This window comes from Leptosomus discolor, chromosome 1 (assembly GCF_034619465.1).
Source record: "Leptosomus discolor isolate bLepDis1 chromosome 1, bLepDis1.hap2, whole genome shotgun sequence".
In the NCBI taxonomy this organism is placed as follows: Eukaryota; Metazoa; Chordata; class Aves; order Leptosomiformes; family Leptosomidae; genus Leptosomus; species Leptosomus discolor.
The window spans coordinates 56,925,608-56,945,918 of NC_141391.1; the positions used below are offsets into that span (position 1 = coordinate 56,925,608).

Here is a 20,311-nt window from a genome sequence, read left to right on the forward strand (position 1 = left end):
AACATTAACTGATAATAATGAAATGGTCCTTCCTGAAAATGTGTAGCTGTGAGCTTTTGAAAAGTCTTGAGACTGCTAAAAGAAATCTCATGGCATTATAGTTCATATATTATGAACTCTTGCAGAAAAAACATTAAGATGGGGGTGATGGGTCAGGGCTGAGTAATGACTACATTTCAAATTAAAAGACTTCATTCAAAAACTGAAACAAAAATTGGATTAAGGTGAGGGCAAACTCAAGACAATGTTATTCTAAGCATGTGCAAACCTCTTTTTGATGCTGTCTTCAAAATGATGCAGCAGCTAAATGTATTATACCCCTGGGAAGCATAAACCTCAGGGCCTGATTCTCCTCACTACATAATAAGAATGGTGAAAAGTAGCCTTAAAGTAGGTATAAATTACATTTAAATCTTCTTTATGGCTCAGCAGTGGTAGAAAGGAGCCTCAATATAAATGAGAATCAGGTCCCCAGTATTTATTTAACCCTTGGGCTTTGTATATCATTTTATTTGCACCTTTAAGAGATTTGCAGAGGGATTTTTAATCAGGATTCGGTGTACAGAAAGCTAAATGTTTTCATTGCCTTACAAGTAACTTTAATCATAGAGGCAGATCATTCTTTTTATTTCTCAAGAGGGAATGGTAGAATTTTCTGCCTTTGTACAAACTGAGCTAAATGTTTCTGACACCCATAGTACAGTGTCAATTGGAAATTCACATTTCATGTAATAACAGACCATTTTAATTTCATGAGCTAAAGAATTGGTTTCCACTTGCAAATTGTACTGAAGAAAGCAATATTGTCAGAAGAGCTGGCACAGTGCTTCAAGAGATAAATCTATTGAATTAAATAAGAGGCTTTCATTACCTTTTACATTGCATTTCCGTATAACATAAGCATTAATTAAACTCTTCATTGCTTTCTCCTATTCAGCAGAGCACTTGCTCAGTCTGACAAGAAATGCTGCCCAAGAAAACATGTGACACCCAAACACAGTCATTAAAATACACTTACTCAAGCAGAAGGGAAGGAAGGGTAGGTAGAAGGGGAGATCATGTTTTGGTGCATTTGGGCAAGTGGGACCTATCTTCAGAAACACGTAATTTCTGTTTTTCAGGTTTTGACAGTCAGCTCCAATGACTTGTAACAGGTCATTTCACTAGGTATTTCTCCAGGCATTTTCAATACAAACAGAAAACAAGGAATTGTCTTTGAGATTTTAAGTATATGTCTGTTTATGAGGAAGGCTTCTTCAGCATGAGGAATCACTTTTGGCGTGAGACTGTTCTACCTGTTGAAGTATCAACTATGGCAAAATTGTTGACACAGATTCAAAGTGTTCTCAACCAAAGAGCTTTTTGGGAAGCCCACCTTCCTTAACTGAAGAGACATCATATATATTTGGTTCTGACACATTTCTCTCTGTTTTCAAATGTTTCTAATTCATTTTTCGTGTTATCCTAGGGGAACATTTGAGAATCTGCCCTCAGGAATATACATGTTGCACCTCAGAAATGGAGGACAAGTTAAGCCAACAGAGCAAACTGGAGTTTGAAAACTTAGTGGAGGAGACAAGTCACTTTGTACGCACCACTTTTGTATCCCGGCACAAGAAGTTTGACGGTAGGCTGGATATAATTTACTTATTTTCAAGGTTATGGCATTTAAAAGTCAGTTATTCGTAACAAATTCCAGTGTTCTTTTCTTTACAATTAGATATCACACTTGCAGTTGTCAGTTTGGCTAAGATAAGAGTTAACTTACAGCTGGTATGCTTATCAGCCTTGTGAGTATTGCCTTTAATTACAATGACATCAAGACTCGGACTGTTAAGCGCCTGCAGGCTTGGCTAATGTTGAAAAAAGAGATTAGATATGCATAGAGAGGTTTATAATTTTTGTCTCCTAGTTTCAAATGCAAAATTTAGGTTTGCAATTATGTTCAGTGTTGCAAGATAAACTGTGGATCTCCCGTGATTTTTGTTATTGTGAAGCATGTTTTTTTTTAGTCTGCTTTTCATAGCCTTAAGGCTGTAGTTTTTTCCTGCATGTTTTTCTTGTGATGTACAGAGTCTCTTAGAGGACTTCTGGCTTCCAAACACTGAGGCCTCAGTTGCATTTGACAGCGATTGTCATGCAAACCACTTAAGCAGTATTGAACACATCTTTTACACCTAGAACGAATTGACAAGGACAGCTTGGGGTTTTTGTTTCTAATCAGTACTCCAATCTCTTCTGATCCTCAGCCTATGTAAGATCTTTGTAACATCAAGGGTTCCAGTGTCACAACTTGCTAAATGCATGTCTTTAATAAGGAACATTAAGCAGTTTTGGAGGTTGTGTCCTAATTTACAAGTCACACTCTATGGAGCTTTTCTCATAAACTGCAGATTAGCAAAGAGTAAAAGAGCCTCAGAACGTTCAGTCATGGCTTTATCTAAACTTGAAATCTGTGCTTGTGTGGAAAGTGTCCCCCTGAGCGTTTCTGTGTATGTGTAAGTTGGAAAGGGTCTTTCAGTAAGAGGTGTAAATCAGGGTTGCAAAGTGGACTGCAGGGCTGCATCTTTGCATGTAGGTAGAAAGCCTGCAAACAGGAGCAGTGAAGCTGTCTAACCCCAGCGCGCCTGTAGCAGAATGGTGGAAAGGTTATCCCTGACGTTGGAAGCTCACTTCAAAACTCTTGAGGTTGCATTCAGGAAAAAGTGAAGATGCCTCTAACTCCTTAGGGTAATTCTGTATCCTTCTCTTTATCCAATTAAAGATTTTATTTTTTTTTTTCTAATATTGATCCTCTCAATATGACACAGAAGGGAAGATGAACTATAAAAGGAGGGAATGGGAAATGTATAATATGAGGATGAGCTGGAGAAAAGTTGCCAGCAGCAGATCAGATGCTAATATGATTTAGAAAGTGTCCTTAGACCTTGGTAGGACTGCGGTGTGGATGACTATGGTTGTTGATTTTTAATGTGAAGTTGGAGCTTTTTGTGTAGTGTATTTTCAAAATTTTGCTTGGCTTTGAAGGACCTAAAAAAAAAATAATCCAGAAGTTGTGTGCAGTATTACAAGATGAATCTGCAAGCAGAACAGACATTTCAAACCATCTATGGCATGTACAGGGCTTTTTTATTTTTCTAGAAGGAAACCAGGATGATTGCTGGTGTTCAGTGAGCAGTTTACTGAAAAGACTGGGCTCATTGACCACAGAGCTCAGATGGCACCTTACTAATTCTTTGGCAACTTGAGGCCCGTTTATATTGCAGTGAACTTAAGCACTTTATAGCTTTTTCAGTAACCTGCAATTCTCTATCTTAATACTGACAGTAAGGTATATATTTAAAAGTTACTGACCTGTTGTAAATATTGCATTCTGGAATTCTTATGGATCTGCTCCGCAGGAAGTTGGATTAAAAGACTAAGTGGTTTCTTCTGGCTTATCATTGATGTTTTAAATGGAATTTGCAATATGAAGTCTTGTCAAAGAGCATTCAAACTTTGTGTATACTTTCAGTATTTTAATGCTATTCTGAAACTATTCAAAAGTTATTCACTTATATGGAAAAACTGCTTAGTCTTTTTAGAAATGGAAAAATATATTTACCCAACAGGCTGTCTTTCAGTATAAAACCAGCTAGTTTTGTTGCAGTTTAAACTAGGATGATGCTTTTTGTTGTAAAATAAATATTGGATTGTTAGATAATGTCAGTGTTTCAAGAAGCATCTGTTTTTGTTTGTTTTAATTTGGTACTTTGATTGCACAAGGGAGTTCTGATACATGAGTCTGCCATTTGATGCTAGTGTGATAGGTAGAGACACGGACAATTTAAAGTGTCAAAATCCAATGCGAATTTTATTATATTAGCAAGCGAACAAGAGCAAAGGCAGCGCTGGGCGGCCGGAGAGTCTACGCTCCACCAACGGCTCGCAACTTCCCGCCTTGTGTAAGCACATTATATACAGTCTCATTTCCTGCATTCGTGATGTCGCAATCAGGTCGATACTCTGCGCATGTTCCTTCTGTTGCTGGGGGGGTCTTTCTCTGCCTCCTGGTGATCCTAAGGATGAAGGCTGAAGGTCTTCCTCGTTGCCCTGTGGGTGGACTTATGCAAGAATGTGACTACTCAACGCCCTCAGCTACGGGTCCTGTTGACTTGTGCAAGAATGTCCTTCGGTTGGGCTATCAAGCCTTGCGGGCACATAAATCTTCCATCCATACCTTCCCATACAGGTTTAATGAACAAAGCACGATATGTTACTTATTACACTAGTACACCCCAAATAACAAAACAAATACAGCCAATCGTGATGATTTTATGGAAGTTTTGTACAGGACCTGTGTTTATCAAGAACAGCATATTTAAGCAATTACAGAATATATGAACATTTAAGTAATGTTGAGATAGAGAGTATATAGCATTGCTCCCACAAGGAGTTAATTTAAACTACTGTTGCTGTGAACCTCTTTGTTTCTGCAGACATTTATAGCATTTTGCAAGCTCTTGAAAGGGACATGGAAGGTCTTGTAGACTTTTGCAAACTTTTTTTCTGCTGTACCAAGCATATCTTAGGGTAATCCTAACCTTTGCAATGTAAGACTTTCTAGGGGTGAGAACTCTGTTGAATTATGATCTGACATTCATATGCCTTGCCTTTCTTATTTGCTTTCTGTCCCACAACCATACACTTAAGCATAGATGGAATGGGTTTATTTTATTTATTTTAATTATTTTGATTTTGAGAGGTAATTTGAGGTCTGTTTTCCTTTCCAGTATTTTGCCCCAGATTCCTATTCATGGTTTAATCTACAAGGAAAATCAACCTGCTGTAATTTAAACATTGTCGCTTTAGCCTCTGGTTAGACACACAATAGCAGGGTCAGCTAGCTCAAGTCACCCAGGACCATGTGCAGCTGTGTTTTGAATATCTCCATGGATGGAGACTCCACAGCCTTTTTGGGCAACTTGTGCGAGTCTTCTGACCATCCTCACAGTAAAAAAGCCCAGACCTGGACCAGCACTCCAAATGTGGCCTTACCAGTGCTGAGCTGAGAGGAAGGTTCACCTCCCTCAGCCTGCTGGCAATGTTCATACATAATTACTATGTCAGTTTTATATTTCATTTTATCTAAAGTGCCGCACTTTCCAAATCTCTACAAGAACTAACTCCTGTAATAACTATAAGCAGGAGAAGCTAAATATGAAATTCATAACAGAGAAGTTTAGAAATTATTAAGTGTTTTGGAACCAGCTATGATCAGAAGAAATGATGCCTTTCTTTTAGCTGGAAAAGAGTTCTTGCATCCTAAAGCCCCCAGTCTTACTCATTTCTTATTCATTTGTCCTCCACATTTCTAAGGGGCTGTCACTGTGTTGGGACTTTTAACTGCTCCATTCTTCTAGATTCATTTTTCCTAAGTGTTTTATTCTTCATAGTATGTGAGGTTCAAAGATGTCTCAAAGCCAAAGGCCTGACAATAGTATTTTTCATTTGGTTTCCATATTCTAGACAATTGGTGTGAATTAGCATGAGTCACTACACAAAATACCAGCTGCCAATTGTTTCTTGGCTGAGCCTTATGTGCAGATGTTTATATCTGTATTGCCCAAATCTGTGTATTTGCCATTGCATTGCCATACTGGATGATCATTTCAAAAAAATGAGTATCTGGAATTTCACTGATGAATGCATGAGGATCCAGAGAATCTTCTCCTGAGAATCTTGCCTAAGAAAGAAAGCGTTGAAATGAGAAAAATTTCCTTTGAAACAGTAGGTGCTCGATGTTCCTTGCAAAGAATGCAATACATCTTTCAGCAATGGGGGTCACAAACCATTCCAGAAACTAGGAAAAGGAAAAAAGACACCTTCAAGCTGACAGGAAACACACAGGAAGTGAAGAGTTCCATCAGAATTGGATTTTTCTTTCACCTCAAGGCTTTGGGTAGGGCTAAACCAAATAAGAAGACATGTAATGATCAGGTGTTTCCTCTTCCTACCAGTAGACAAGCAATCATGCTCCAGTTCCTGGACTCCCACTGTATACCTCAAAGCAGCTTAAAATATATTATGCTCCCAGTGTAGCTCTAATAGTATCATCTTATTATCACCGATTCCCTTGCATAGTGGCATTGCTGAGCAGCTGTTTCAAAGACAAGCCAATTTCTTTTAAGTATTGCTCCATCAGCAGCTGAAACCAGCCCTACCGGAAGGTTTTGTCATGAATGTTAATGAGGAGACAAGTAGCTGTTCAGTGACATTTTCTCACTAATCCTTTGAATAACTATAGGAAAATTATAGCAAATAATTTTCATTTAAGCTAAATAGATCTGAACCTGATAAAAAGAGACAGGCATTCTCATTAAAAAAGTACAGTAGTAGTCATGGTAATGGTGTTAAAAATGAGAGAATGTCTAAGAATCCCTGTCATGAACTTGAATGGATATAGATACCCTTCAGCAGAATGTATGAGGCATGATGCCATTTAAGGAAAATAACCTGAATAGCGTAAGAACTGATCTGCAGCTGCATTGATCTATCTTACAGGGTCATCATTCCCCATGGTCCTTTTTTTTCACAGTCTAGGAGAACAGTGATCCATACCCATTAGTGCTGCTTATATTTCTTACTGTCATTACCAGCAGTAGCAGTGTAACACAGGGCAGGAAAGAAAGTTTCAAAGATAATCCCCCAAAACAATATCTGCCAGAATAGCTAGCATCCCAGATTCCTTTTTCTTTCCTTGCACAATTTATGAAACAACTTGGAGAAAAAAATGGTTTTGACTCTTTCCTTGATAGTAGAGCAGACAAAAATGTGTTTTGTGCAGCTGCTTTCCAACAAAGTAAGAACTTATCAATGAGGTGAATTCTTGTATCCAGGTGTAACTATCTCATTAAACTCGACCAAAAAAAAAAAAAACAAAAAGGCTTGGAAAGTAAAATAAGGGAGATTGTGGAAGTCAGAATACACTGAGGTTCAGTTGCATGGCCAATGCAAGTCTTCTGCCTTTCCTCCCACCCTTGCTGTCCAGCCTGTCAGCCCAAGTCGAGCTGCAGATCATGCCTGGAGCTGCACTGACCTCCGTGGACTTCTGCAGAGGAGGGGGAGTGGAACAGCCTAGGAGCCTACTTGCACGCCGGTGCTGTCATGGTCAGCGGGTGAAAGATGGACTTTCAGCAGGGTATTTTTTTCATGCTTTGCTTACTTTGAATGTGAAAGGGCATGGTGTTCCCAGGAAGTGTGAATGTTTTGTTTCTTTGTTTTTTTGGAAGTAGGAAATCAGAAAGGTCTGCCTTTTCCATAGACCTGTGGTGAGGCAGGAGGCTTCTAAGGAGTGTGGGAAAGTCAAATAGGTATAGCATAATCTGTGTACTTTATGCAACTACTCATATTATTCTAGTGCTGCCACATCTGCAGCAGAACATAGGCACCACCATACAAAAGCCGGGGTACCACATATTTTGGGGTTTAGTTCTGGGCAAGGTGGTGGTTCTTTGTTTTGTTTTCTTTCTTTGTGTTAGAAGATTTCAGTGTGCCTTTGCAATGTGTTTCCCATCAAATGCAAAATCCATTGCAGGGCATGTGGATTTTTAAAATTTCACAACTGTTCAGCTGTAACAGAGCTAGCAGCGCCACAGTTTCCGTATAATTCATCTACTGTTTTAACATACTACGTAACTTCTGCATTTGCCAAAATACAGGCCTTAGAGCAGTTAGAAGCCTTAAAAAAAAAGGTAACATCTGCTGGCTTGTAGTATGTAACTGCTTGCAAGCCTTCGCTGGACATCTGGTGCAAGTTTCTAAACTTTATGGAGATTCTTGGTAAAAGATCCCTTACCTTATATTTGACAGAAAACACTAATTTGAAAATAAAATATTCTGCACCTGATCCAAATCCTGTCAGAGCTGATAATAGCCTAAGAGGACTCTCTATTGCCTACAAACAATTTTAGGGTTTAGTCATGTAAGATTTGCACTGGGATTACCCTGTATCAGTTTACATTTTATGTCAAAATTTGTGAATTACATTAGACCAAAATAAATTGTTTTTTAAAAAATGAACCAAAAGAGAGGTGACAAGCCTGGAAAACTTGGAAAGGAAGGATTGGCCCAGTAGTAATAACAGTTTCCAGCCAGGGGTGCAAATTCCTATAACATGGCCAAGGCCCATACGGAAAGGCAGCGCTGTGGGAACTGGCGTCTTCTGCACGCTCCTGCAGTTGGAAATTCACATCGTGCATTTGGATGGGTTGTTCTCTCTGCTTTTCCGCAGCTTCGTTTGCTTAGTGCAGCTGGTCAGTGGAGCATGCAATTCTCTAACCAGCTGCATCAGGTTTGCGAAGCTGCAAAGCAAAGGACAAGCTGCTACCCTGTGCTGGAACAGGCAGCCACAACCTGCTCTCAAATGATTCTCATTAGAAAGCGTGTTGCCCAGGTATAGCCATATCCAAACAGGCTTTGAGAGGGCCGCGATCCGGTGTTTTTCCTGTTAATCAGAATGCAGAATTTGCCTTGCTGAATATTAGATGTGTAAGGTACTCCTGTAGGTTCCCTCAGTAGTCGGTAGGGAATGATAGGTGCAAGTCATGCTGATCTGAAGTTTACACCTCAAATAGGTCAGGAAGAAAAAAACTCTTTCTGAAGTGCTTATTTCTCTATATTGATTAGAGAGGGCATTTAGTTCAGACATAGATGCCTATACTGTGGACTTAGAGGCACTTTTTCAGATAAATTCTACCCCAAGGAACAGAATAAAGGAGTGAAACATCTAAAGCATTTTTTGAGGGTTTCTTTGTGCTTTATTTGTCTCTTTTACAAAAGTCATCCTCTGTTTTTTTCTGTAGCATTTTGTGGGGAAAAAGTCATTAAAAATATTGAGGCAAAAAAGCACTATGGCAGTCAGTTGTTATCTTATGCTGGTTGAAAAAAAATGCTGTCCTGTTGAATTCAAATTACATTTAATCTTCACTGAAGCTCTAAATAGGGTATGTTTTTAATATTTTATGATTATCTGAGCTTAAAAATACTAAAGCCTTAAACATACTAACCCATAAGTAAAATCACTGATTTACAAATACTAAAAATCCTGCGATTAAAAGATGCTTCATATGCATATGGACAAGAATAGGATTAATGAAGGACTCAACCTCAAGTCCATAACACTGATGAAAGGCATCAGTCTTCTGACAATCAGCTGTCAAAGGCTCTGTTACCCATACCTGACTCTTACTCTGATGGTAGGTGCTCACCTGACACACAGCAAGGACAAAACCATGCTGGAAGAATCAAAAATAGGGTCTGTATATAAAAAACAAGCTACAAAGCAAGGGTATTTATACATAGTGTCAGCACCCTGGCTAATAGGAACTGTAGCCTCATCATTTCTCTTTGTTGTCCTCAACCCTCATTAACTGCAGAAATACTATTTTTTAGATTAATCTTTTGACTGTAATAAAAAGGTATTATTGTCTTTTTACTGCCCTTCTTTTCTTAATTATTTTGCCTGTGTGTCCAAACAACTGCGAAATTAAAAGCAAACTTAAAATACTGTATCATGAAAAGGATCCTGTAATATTAGAAAAATGATTTAGTGAATCTCTGTCCCTATATCTCTGCTTATGTAAAAGACTTTTTAGAGTTTATTTTAAATTAACGTTTCCCTTTTTCCTTTTACCTCTGTTCTGTGGTTTACCAGAAAAAATATGGAAATGGCTCTTTTTCTGGGAGGAGTGGCATAGGAATGTCACTTTTAGCAGTAAGATAGATCCTTTAGGGAGAGGAAGGAACTATATGCCTATGTACCATAATAATACTTTTAGAGATAGTTTAAAAACAGACATATTAAGGTCCACTTGTGCTATACTTAGTGGTAACTATGAAAATTGCATATATAAATCAGAGCTACCAGACCTTCAGGGAAAAGATAGGAAAGATGTGGCACAGGGGTATTGCTTTTGAAGTGTTCCTCGCTTGCTATACATTAGCTCTCATTCTATACCGATAGCTGAGAAGTAGAAATAAACGTATGCTGCCTACACTCCTGTAGTGCAATCTAGCTACTCCTCTGTGTAGGTGCTGATAGAAAGGAGTAGCAGTCAGTCTCTGTGTGGGCAGCCCCACTCGGTGCTGGTGAGGGCTGACAAATGGTGTGCAGGCAAGCTGGTTAGCGTGACACCATGCTGCTTGCTGCACAACTGTTGTTAGATCTGACACTACCGTAACTAGCACAGTTGCTGCTGATCAAACTGCTACAGACAAAATAAAAGCAGATCACCAAGGTATAAACCCTACTGGATTATCCATACTGCAGTATTTCTTTCTTGTTGGTACTGTGCGTGAACATTCAGGTGTCATTTCTGAAATCTTGGGACTTAAAAAAGTGCATGGCTTGATAGATAAAGGCACCTATATTATTGAAATGTTCCACTTTTCTTAAATGTAGTGGAACACTAAATTTTGCTGAACTTCCATAATGTTTTTATGGATTCTTTTTTCTGAATATTACTGATACAGTTCCCACTTACTCACTTCTTGGGATATTGAAATAAACTCTGATCTTTATTTTCAACTTTACCATCTTCCCTAAATTATACTGAAATGCTTTTGCTTAATGTGTTTATTGTATATGCATCACATGCTCAGTTTACTTTGGGGTATTTACAAGCTTTATCAAAAAGAAACTCTTTCATTTTCTTCTAGTTCTAACCTATGTGCTTTAGTCATTTAGAATGATATATCCGTGAAATGTCAGCTGAATGTTTCAGCAATGTGCAGGTCAGTTACCTATCATTAACAGCAGTGATATTGTAAGGGCAATTCATAGAGCAGGAGATGAGCTGGAAAAGGGGGGGGGAGAGAGAGAGAGGTAGGACCAAAAATACTATGCCATGAGCTATCTGTTATGACTATAATCATGTAAAGGACAGTATATAGCTTACAGGAGCAGTCTTAGATGAGTAACTTGCTTTTGTGGAACACGGTCTTCCTAATAGTGGAGGGACAGGTGGTGGACACCATTGCTACTTGAAGTGTGCTTTGAAACCATATCGAGAATTTTAATAAAATTAACAACAAACCTTAAGGCCTGAAATAGATCTTCTTTAGTATATGGCAAGTTATTAATTTAACATTCTTAGATGACACTATTTATGGGGTATTGATACTTTTTTGTGGTATCATGGGAGCATCTAGAAGCCATATGCTATTTCTGAGTTAGGAAATTTATCAACACACAGCTAAAAGGCTGTCCTTGCTCTTGAAGAGCCACAGTCGTAGTGAAGACATTTAGACATATGTGAAGCAGGAAGGAGGTGAAAACAGCTCATTTCAGTAATGTAGGACATTTTCAGTCAATGAAATCTGAGCAAGATATGGCCAAAAGAAGGCAACAGGAGATAGTTGTTGAGTGGGTACAATGTATGAGATTTAATTCTTACTCCAATAAGAGCAACTTGACTACACAGGTACTAAAATGGTGCTGAGGAAATAAATTCTGTTATCTGCTTTTTTCCTTCTTCTGACATTGAAGCATTTTCACAGGGGTGTGCAGCTTCAGAAATTTATACGTACTTGTAGAAAAGTCGAATCAAAGTTTGGTAGCACCATGGAGTTACTGCTGGAAGACGAGGTGATCTCTGCTTGATGTGAACTAGTTTTTGGAGCATGTAAAATCTCTAGAGGGGAAAAATACGACAAGCTTTCAAAGCATAGCAATAAATGGACGCATGCGAAGGAATACAGATTAGGAAATTTACTATTTTCTCAGAGCAATTAAGACTAAACAAATAATGACTGTTTGGGTTTTCTTAATTTTCAAAAGCTGGAAACAATTGCTTGAAGAAGACACCTTGCTTCAGTCACCACACAAAGCAAGAAGCAAGATTTGAAGTTGAAATATGTATTTCATGTCAACAAAGTGCTATATAGATTTAGTTTTGAATTTCAATAAATTCAGGCACTTTGAAGGATTTCAAATGAATGCTAAAGATTATTTTCAACTGAAAAATCCAACATTTTCACTTTAAAATGAGGAAACAAATTATTATAAACTTTTTTTGCAGTGGTATATTTTATGGCATAGTGAAGTTCTATGAATTTGTGAAAAGCATCAGCACTGCATTTTTAATTTTTACAAGTTTCTGATGTTAACACTTTGATCAGCTTTACAAGCAAATCTCAAACACTCCCAGGAAAGTTGTGTTTTTTCAGTGTCTACTGTTGTATGCATCTCTATAACTTTCCTGGCTCTCCTACAAGTAGATAACGTATTAATTTAAGCTCTCGTTAAATGACTTGCAGGGAGAACCTGTCTCACCTTCTCTGATGCCAAATGAAGTTTCAGTACTGGCCGTGAGCTGAAGATGCTTCTAAGCTATGAGGAGCAGATCCCAGAATGTCAGATACCTCGGGATCATTTTTGGACTCTACCCAAACCCAGCTATCTGGGATCTGTTGCCTAGTGAAGAGAGCTACAGCTAGTGAAGAGCTACAGCTGTGAAATTAGTCTGCTTTTTAGTGCAATGCACAGAAGCCATCTTTTTCCTATATGTGGTCTATATTTGAGATTCAGCTTCCAATTTTGATACCAAGATATACATGATCTGATATTTTAAAAGGCCACTGTGCACTTGTAAGCAAGTTTGTATTCAGCTCCTAGAAGTTACGATTTATTTATTCACGCATTGGATATTCAGTCTAAATAAAGGTATCCAGGCTTGATCATTCCAATCTAACTATATATTGATAGGGGAGGAGATTTTTTTGTTTGTTTGTTTCTATGAGCTGGAAATTTGAACCAGTGAAAATTCCATGTTAGTGAGGTTCATTACATTGCCGCATCCTACTTGGTCAAATTTTGCCACATTAACCGAGAAACGGATCATTCTTGGAGTTTTACTTTTTTAGCCTCCTCTTCTAGCAATGCAATCAATGGGAATGGCAACATTTCAGACATCTATAGGATGCAGAAGGGAACTTTGCCACCAAGGATGAGGAAAAAACTGAGGTACTTAATGACTTCTTTGCCTCAGTCTTTAATAGTCAGACAAGCTATCCTCAAGGAAATCAGCCCCCTGAGCTGGAAGACAGGGACAGAGAGCAGAATAAACCCCCATAATTCACTGGTGCTGGTCGACAACCAGATGAATATGAGCCAGCAGTGTGCCCAGGTGGCCAAGAAGGCCAACAGCATCCTGGCCTGTATCAGCAATAGTGCAGCCAGCAGGAGTAGGGAAGTGATCATGGCCCTCTACTCGGCACTGGTGAGGCCTCACCTCAAATCCTGTGTGCAGCTTTGGGCCCCTCACTGCAAGAAAGACATTGAGGTGCTGGACCGTGTCCAGAGAAGGGCAACGAAGCTAGTGAAGGGCCTGGAGAACGGGTCTTGTGAGGAGCAGCTGAGGGAACTGGGGTTGTTAAGTCTGGAGGAGGCTGAGGAGAGACCTTATTGCTCTCTACAGCTACCTGAAAGGAGGTTGTAGTGCGGTGGGGGTCGGTCTCTTCTCCCAAGGAACCAGCAATAGGACAAGAGGAAATGGCCTCAAGTTGCTCCAGGGGAGGTTTAGAGTGGACATTAGGAAAAATTTCTTCACCAAATGGTTTGTCAAACATTGGAACAGGCTGCCCAGGGAAGTGGAGGAGTTACCATCCATGGAGGTGTTTAAAAAAATGTGTTGATGTAGCACTTCTGGGCATGGTGGTATTAGGTAGACAGTTGGAGTTGATGATCTTAGAGGTCTATTCCAAGCTTATGATTCTATAACATGTACCTCCTTAACTATGCTTCTAATGTTTTGGCATAGCCATCATTTTATCAATACCAATTATTAAGATATTGTAAAGATTCAATTTCATTCTGTTCATTCTGTTGACTTACACAGTTATACTATTTAAATATCAATCAATCCATGTCTATGTCACAATCTTGACACTGGGCATAGATATAGCTCCAAATGCCATCAAGTGGACTGAAACAGATAAATTAGTATTCTGTGGAAACTTCTGTCCAAGCTGAAGTTATTTTAGTGTGTCATGTTGTTTTCAGCAGTCCACTGCCAGAGATGAGCTTCTCAAGCAAGTTGTATGGTGACATAAATAAATATGGGTATAAAATAAAATGCTTTGCAGGCTAGGGATCCCTACGTGACAGCTTCTCTGTTAAATAAAAAAGAGATGTTAAATATCAAGTGATCATTAAGGAAATTTGAACCAAGAATTTGTAAAGCTCTTGGACTGGAAATTACGCTACAACAGACTTTTTTCCACCACATTTTATAGTCATGGTATCACACTCCTGCAATAACTATGGGCATATCTTTAGTATTTTTAGCAGTTTCAGCATCATGCAATCTCTGTATAGGCATGATCATTGGATCAGGACCTGCCTTATTAAATCTTACACCCTGTATACTTATTTTTATGCCAAAATAAAATATAAAAATAAGAGAGGCTTCAGAAAGTGAAAGAGAAACAGGAAAAAGTTTTCAAATGGCCCTTCAGTAATGCTCCTTGTGGGAGGAAGGTATGAATTCTGTTTTTCTCCGATTTTAGGTAGTTCTTGAAAAGGAAAAAATATTAGTGTTAGTTCAAATAACTGACCAGTTCTAATGACAGTTCCAGAGAGACAATACTATTCTTATCAGGATAATATCATGCTTAACTGTTCACAGGGATGCCTAAAAGCATAGGGATTTATTTGGATTTCCAGGCCTCTTACAGTCCTGCATTCTCTTCCTTAATGTGACTGGTTTTTTGAACTTCTTTCTTTCATACATACTGACATCCATGACAGTACATAAAACTAGAAAAATCTCTGTTCAGTTCTTAGCCCAAGGATAAGTCTGTGCTGGACTTAAATATACACAGGTTTAGTGCCAGGCGTTTGCATGAGGATCAATTGCATTTTCAGCTAATGCATAAAATAAAATGCAGCAAGCCAAAGTGATGTTGTGCACACCATTTTTAAAAATACACTTTGAAATAAAACCCCTTTTCCTCATCTTCAGCTGTGCTGTGCTCCTGATTAATGTAGTTACATTGCTGAGAGATGTGTTCCTCTAGTGTGATCTGGTTTTCTAATTACACATCAGTAGGTTGCTTGCTAAAACTTTATCACTGTTGTAGTGGTGTGCCTAGGAGGAAATGGTTTTGTTCGTCTGTTTCTAAAGAGGCATGTGGATGAAGAATGATGCAGAAGAGGAGGGGAAGATTAGAGATGAGAGAAGGACAGGTGAGAACTGGCTATACTTTTATGGTGGCCTAGTCCCATGAAAGGGTGGATAAGCATTGAAACCTGGTAGCCCAAGGAAGGCCACCTCAGCAAAGGTCTCTCACTGGGCAATCCACAGGGCTTTATTGCCATGACAGTCAATGGATTTATTTGTCAGAGGTTGCAGGATCTGCAAAATCATCTAAAGGTACAGCAGGAAGTTTTTGTTGTTGTTGAGTATAATGTAATATGTAAATCTGCCCTCCTCCTGGCACCTGCTTTTCTTCTTCAAATCAAAAGAGACTTCAGAATGCAAGGAATAGCTGTAATTAGGCCTTCAAATTAACAGCTTGAAAGGAAACAATCTTAGCACTGCATAAAAACAATAACAGTTTCCTGGTTTGACTAAAATTTCTAAATGTCTTAATCTCTTTAATGTGCTTCTCTAATGCTGCTTTTTACAAATTCTTTAAATAGAAAATGTGTTACTATGCAGACTGGTAATGCCTTTATTGATAATCCATATTTTATTTATTTATTTTTTACTACTTTAAGCATACCCAGGAAAGCTATAATCCATATTTAAGGTAGGACTAGCAGTGATGTGAGAGGCTTTTTATGTAATCTCTGGAATAAAAACAAATACAGCATTAGGAGGAAAAAGCACAGACCCAGTGACCATTTACGGGAATGATTTGTGCATCCCTACTGCAGCACTGTAGGTGTGCAAAAGAAGGTATCCCTGGACATTCCATTGGCAGGTCTCAAACTGCGACTCAGCTGATAGTATTGCTTGTGAGTTGTGCGGTGCTGTTCATGCCCATGTTAAATTAAAAAGTTAATGCCGTGGCCATGTGTTATTTCTTGCTTGTTGCTTGCTCAGTATTTTGCTTGTGGCTTACAGATTTTTTTTATTTTTTTTTTACAACAGAAGATGAATATCAATCTTGCATTCTAAGTGTTGTACCATTACTAGATATACTGGTAGCAAGATAATTTTCTGATGGCTATAGGGTGTACAGATAAAAGGGCAAAATAAGGCATCTTTGTAACAAGTACATTTTTAGATCAAAATATTAAAAATCATTTAGAAGAAAAATTGCCAATGAAAAAGGAAAAAATTAAATGACTTCTGCTTGCAAAGATTTAAAAGATACTGCCTGAAGTTAGTCTTGTTTGAATGAGTGACCTTTGTTTTCCTTGCATACAATTGGTATACAGGACCTCAGTGTTCCTAAGTGTGGATTCTTTCCTTCTGTCTATTTTTAAATCTCCTTTTGCTAATCAGACCTTACATATCCTTCTCACTTGAAATTTCTTTCATTATTATGATTTATTATCATCACCATTAACAAGTTTAGGCTGGTTATACTTAAGCTCATGTTGTTTAAGAATTTTGGATGTCAAAGTTTAGGATCAGCCACAAGGTCACATTACTGTGATGGTCATCCGTACCATCAGCCAACTTTAAACCAACAAAACTGTTTTAGCTTGTTAAATCAGCAAAAATATGCTGTGGTTTCTTCAGATAAAAGAAAGGGGAGGAAGGGATAGAAAGAGAGAGGTGAAAATTCAGTGGTCTGGCCATGTAGTGGCAAGTAACTTGTGGAGATAAGAACAAAATACTGTCAAGAGACTAATAAAATTAAAAGGTAGAAATTTTGAGAAGGAGGAACTTGATAACTTAGTGCTTGGCTGTCTCCTTATTTTCAGCTGTGACATAAAAACATCAAAGAACCGATGCAGATTTCAAACTCCTAGGAAAAGCCAGACCCTGCTCCCACCAATGCCTTACCACTTAGTCTATTTAAAAGGCTTTATTCGACTACCCAGTGAAACAGCACACTATCGAATTTGCTAATAGTCCATTTATGAACAAGTGCAGCAAGTTCTGCAACAGCTAAAAGGTTTCTTCTCAGCTTCTGTTTGCAAAACATGTGTGAGTTAATGGAGTATCACATTTATATAGTGCTGGGGCATTGACCTGAAGTCTCTTCAGGAAATAGATCTAGGTTTTACTTAGATATACTCTGCTTTACAATGGAAACAGCCCACATTTTCTAAGATGATAGTGTTATTTGTTCATTAAATAATAAAGGTGGATGACAACTTTTCTATCCCTGAATCTTTACCATCTATACATTACTGTGCTGTTCCTTGGAGGGAAGTTATCTTCCAAGTAGGTCTAATTTCTCCGTGTTTGCCAACTTAATTATTGTCTAAACCAGGGAAGCTCAAAGTTTACAGTAATGATCCCGGTTTGTATGACTAGGGGAGCGAAAATAATATTTTGTTTCCAAAGAGTTCAGTGAGTTCAGTGCCATTTGGGAAGGAATTTGGGGAATGGTTTAGAAATGCCTAGAGAGTAGAGCACTTCTAAGGCCACATTCCTTGTGAAAGCATGATTCTGAGATTAGTCACACAGATAATTAAGAAAGAAAACCTTTTTCTGGTGCGGGTGTCTATCTGTTTGAACTGTTGAACGCAGAACATGCTTATAGATTGCCAGACTTTGCTGTTAATGTTGACAACTCTTCTTAGGTAAGATATGAAGAAAGGCTGAAAATGGATTTAGCGATCAGAATTCAGTAGATAAATTAACACAGCCTGAAAAATACTATCCCCTACACCATCCACTACCAAAAAAGACAATTGTGAATTTCATATTCATTCTCTGAATAACAGGGCTTGTATTCAAATCTGCATGTGCTTCAGACATTTCTGAAATTAGTCCCAAGACACTTTGCTGAAAAGAAAATTTGTAGTCAGATTTTGCAGAGTGTTCCTGCATTGTCATATTTTAGCCAAATACATAATTCTCTCTAGCCACATACAAAGACTTCACACATATTATTCACAGGCAGATGAATATGCAAAGGATTGTTGTCCCAGAATGACAAAGATAGAAATCATAGGTGTTAAATGAGAATGTAAATCTCGTATCCCTAAACTTTTGAACCACAAAGATGCTAACTCATTCTTTCAAGTAATTTAACCTATCTGGATCTTGACAGTTCTTCTGTATGTGAAAGTATCTCAGACATACTTTGTTTTTCACTTCATGTATTTTCATTCTACTATTTATATTTTCTCTTATTTTTTTTAATAATTTAAATCAGGATGGTTAATTAAGGTCTTGCAACTTCCTGTGATCTAAGAAAATATTCTTATAATACTCATATACCTATAAAGATTATGAAGAAACTGAGGCACATAAAGGCAAACCAACTTTCCTAAGGTCACAGAATTTGGTAGCGACAAAATTGAAAATGGAACAAGGGCCGCTCTTCATCTGCATTGTCTCAGACCCTTAGGTATAACCTCACCTTTCTTGATGTTAACGCCATAAAGTTTTTAGAGAAAGTCACAGTTTTTCTTGATTTTCATTGATACAAGCTTTTTCTGTAAGCAAGAATTCTATTTATTTTCTCTCATGAGTTTTTCTCTCATAGTCATTTTTTATTACTGTTTTGTAAATTCCTTTCAGTGCAGGTTTTTGGTGTAGAAATGTCTAGACCTATACACAATATTCAGTGAGTGCACCGTGTTGCCTTAGAAGGGGTTTCTGGTTTACAATGTCCTTTACCTCATGAAATGAAACTGATTTTTTTTCCTTGCTGCAACACTGTGTTACACATTCACATTACATTTATTACCCTCAGGTCATTTTTCCCAAGGTATTCCTGTGGAATTTTTTCTGGTCTTAAATGCATTCAGTTGTATTTTTCTAGATAGAATCTGCTTCACTACTGACTGCCAATTATTATTTTCAATCACTACAGGCTTTTTGTCTTACCTCTATATAAGTTGTTGCAGTACTTCCCATTTTGGAATATTCTACAAATTTAATTAATGTGCTGTTTACTCCGTCTTCCAGGTGATTAATAGATGATTCATTTGAAAATAACACCCATTCTTTATCTGACACAAGCTCTTTGGGATATACTACTAACATAACTAATTAGACAGCTGAAATTCTGCCATAAGCTCCTCTCATCATTGATCTTTTGAAACAACAGTGCTCTTGTATCACATTTCTGCTGTGCAACTTCATGCCAGCTTCCCACAGCTGAAGTGGATCATTGAACCCCAGTTGTTTATCGAACAAAGCAAGTCTTTTCTTCAGATCTATTACCAAATTGCAGTAGACTTGTGGCCTTCTTAGATCATAAAACATTTAAGGTTCGCTGGCACTAAAATTGTTTGCATGAGTACCATTACTGTACTGACCACTCCATTTTCTGTATCTCACTGGTTATTAAGGTGCCTAGTATATCCTAAAATAGTAAATTACTACTCATCCTTGTTTTCCTCAAATTTTCTCTGGAATTAGCAAATAAATATATTATTTCACTAGGCCTGGCTGGGTTTTGATTTTAGCCAGTAAATTCTGACCAAGGCACCATTCTGCAATGAACTAACTATAAATAATGAATATTAAACTTCAGCATATTTTGCAGCACTTAGCTGTTAAGCAGAACTTCCTGACTATAGGTTCTGTAGGTAAGGACTGCAAATACAGTTTCTCTATTAGAAATTTTGTTTCAGTTGCCAAATACTTTATATTTACCATATTTCTATGCAGGACTGGAAAAGCAAAGTTATCCTCATGTCATACCTAACAGTGAACAACAGTTCAGCTCAGCAGTACCTACTTACTCCTCCTCTTAAGACTATGTCTTCTTTATAATGGCAAGACAATGCTGGCTTTTAGGCGGGAGAGAGATTTTATTCTGTTTTCTTCTGGCATCTTCATGATTTCCAAGAGCAAGCTTTGCTCATAACTTTCAGAAGATGAAGAAGGGTATTTCTTAACAGCGCATGCACTTAGTAAACTGCAAATTCATTTTGTGGAAGTTTCTGGCTTATCCTCTTTCTTCTGCCTCTCAGGATATGCCACGTTATTTGTCCTCCAGGAATGTGTTCTGATATCACAGGTACTGGAAAGTGGCAGCTGTTGTTTAATAATGGTGTTTGAATGATAAGGTGTCGTGGTTTGAGCCTACCCAGCCAGCAACAAAGCACCCTGCAGCCGCTCGCCCCCCCACCCCGTCCTCTGAGAGATGGGGAGGAGAAAATACAACCAAAAGGCTCCAAGGTCGAGAT

General features: G+C 38.1%; 1 protein-coding gene across 1 annotated transcript in view; it reads left to right on the top strand.

The window, feature by feature from the left end:
- Positions 1 to 20,311, top strand: part of GPC6 (glypican 6) — an 805,850-nt gene that overhangs the window by 240,520 nt on the left and 545,019 nt on the right. Inside the window, exon 2 of the mRNA XM_086482023.1 lies at positions 1,469 to 1,627. Coding sequence (XP_086338149.1) covers positions 1,469 to 1,627 — 159 coding nt within the window. The remainder of the gene's footprint in view (positions 1 to 1,468; positions 1,628 to 20,311) is intronic.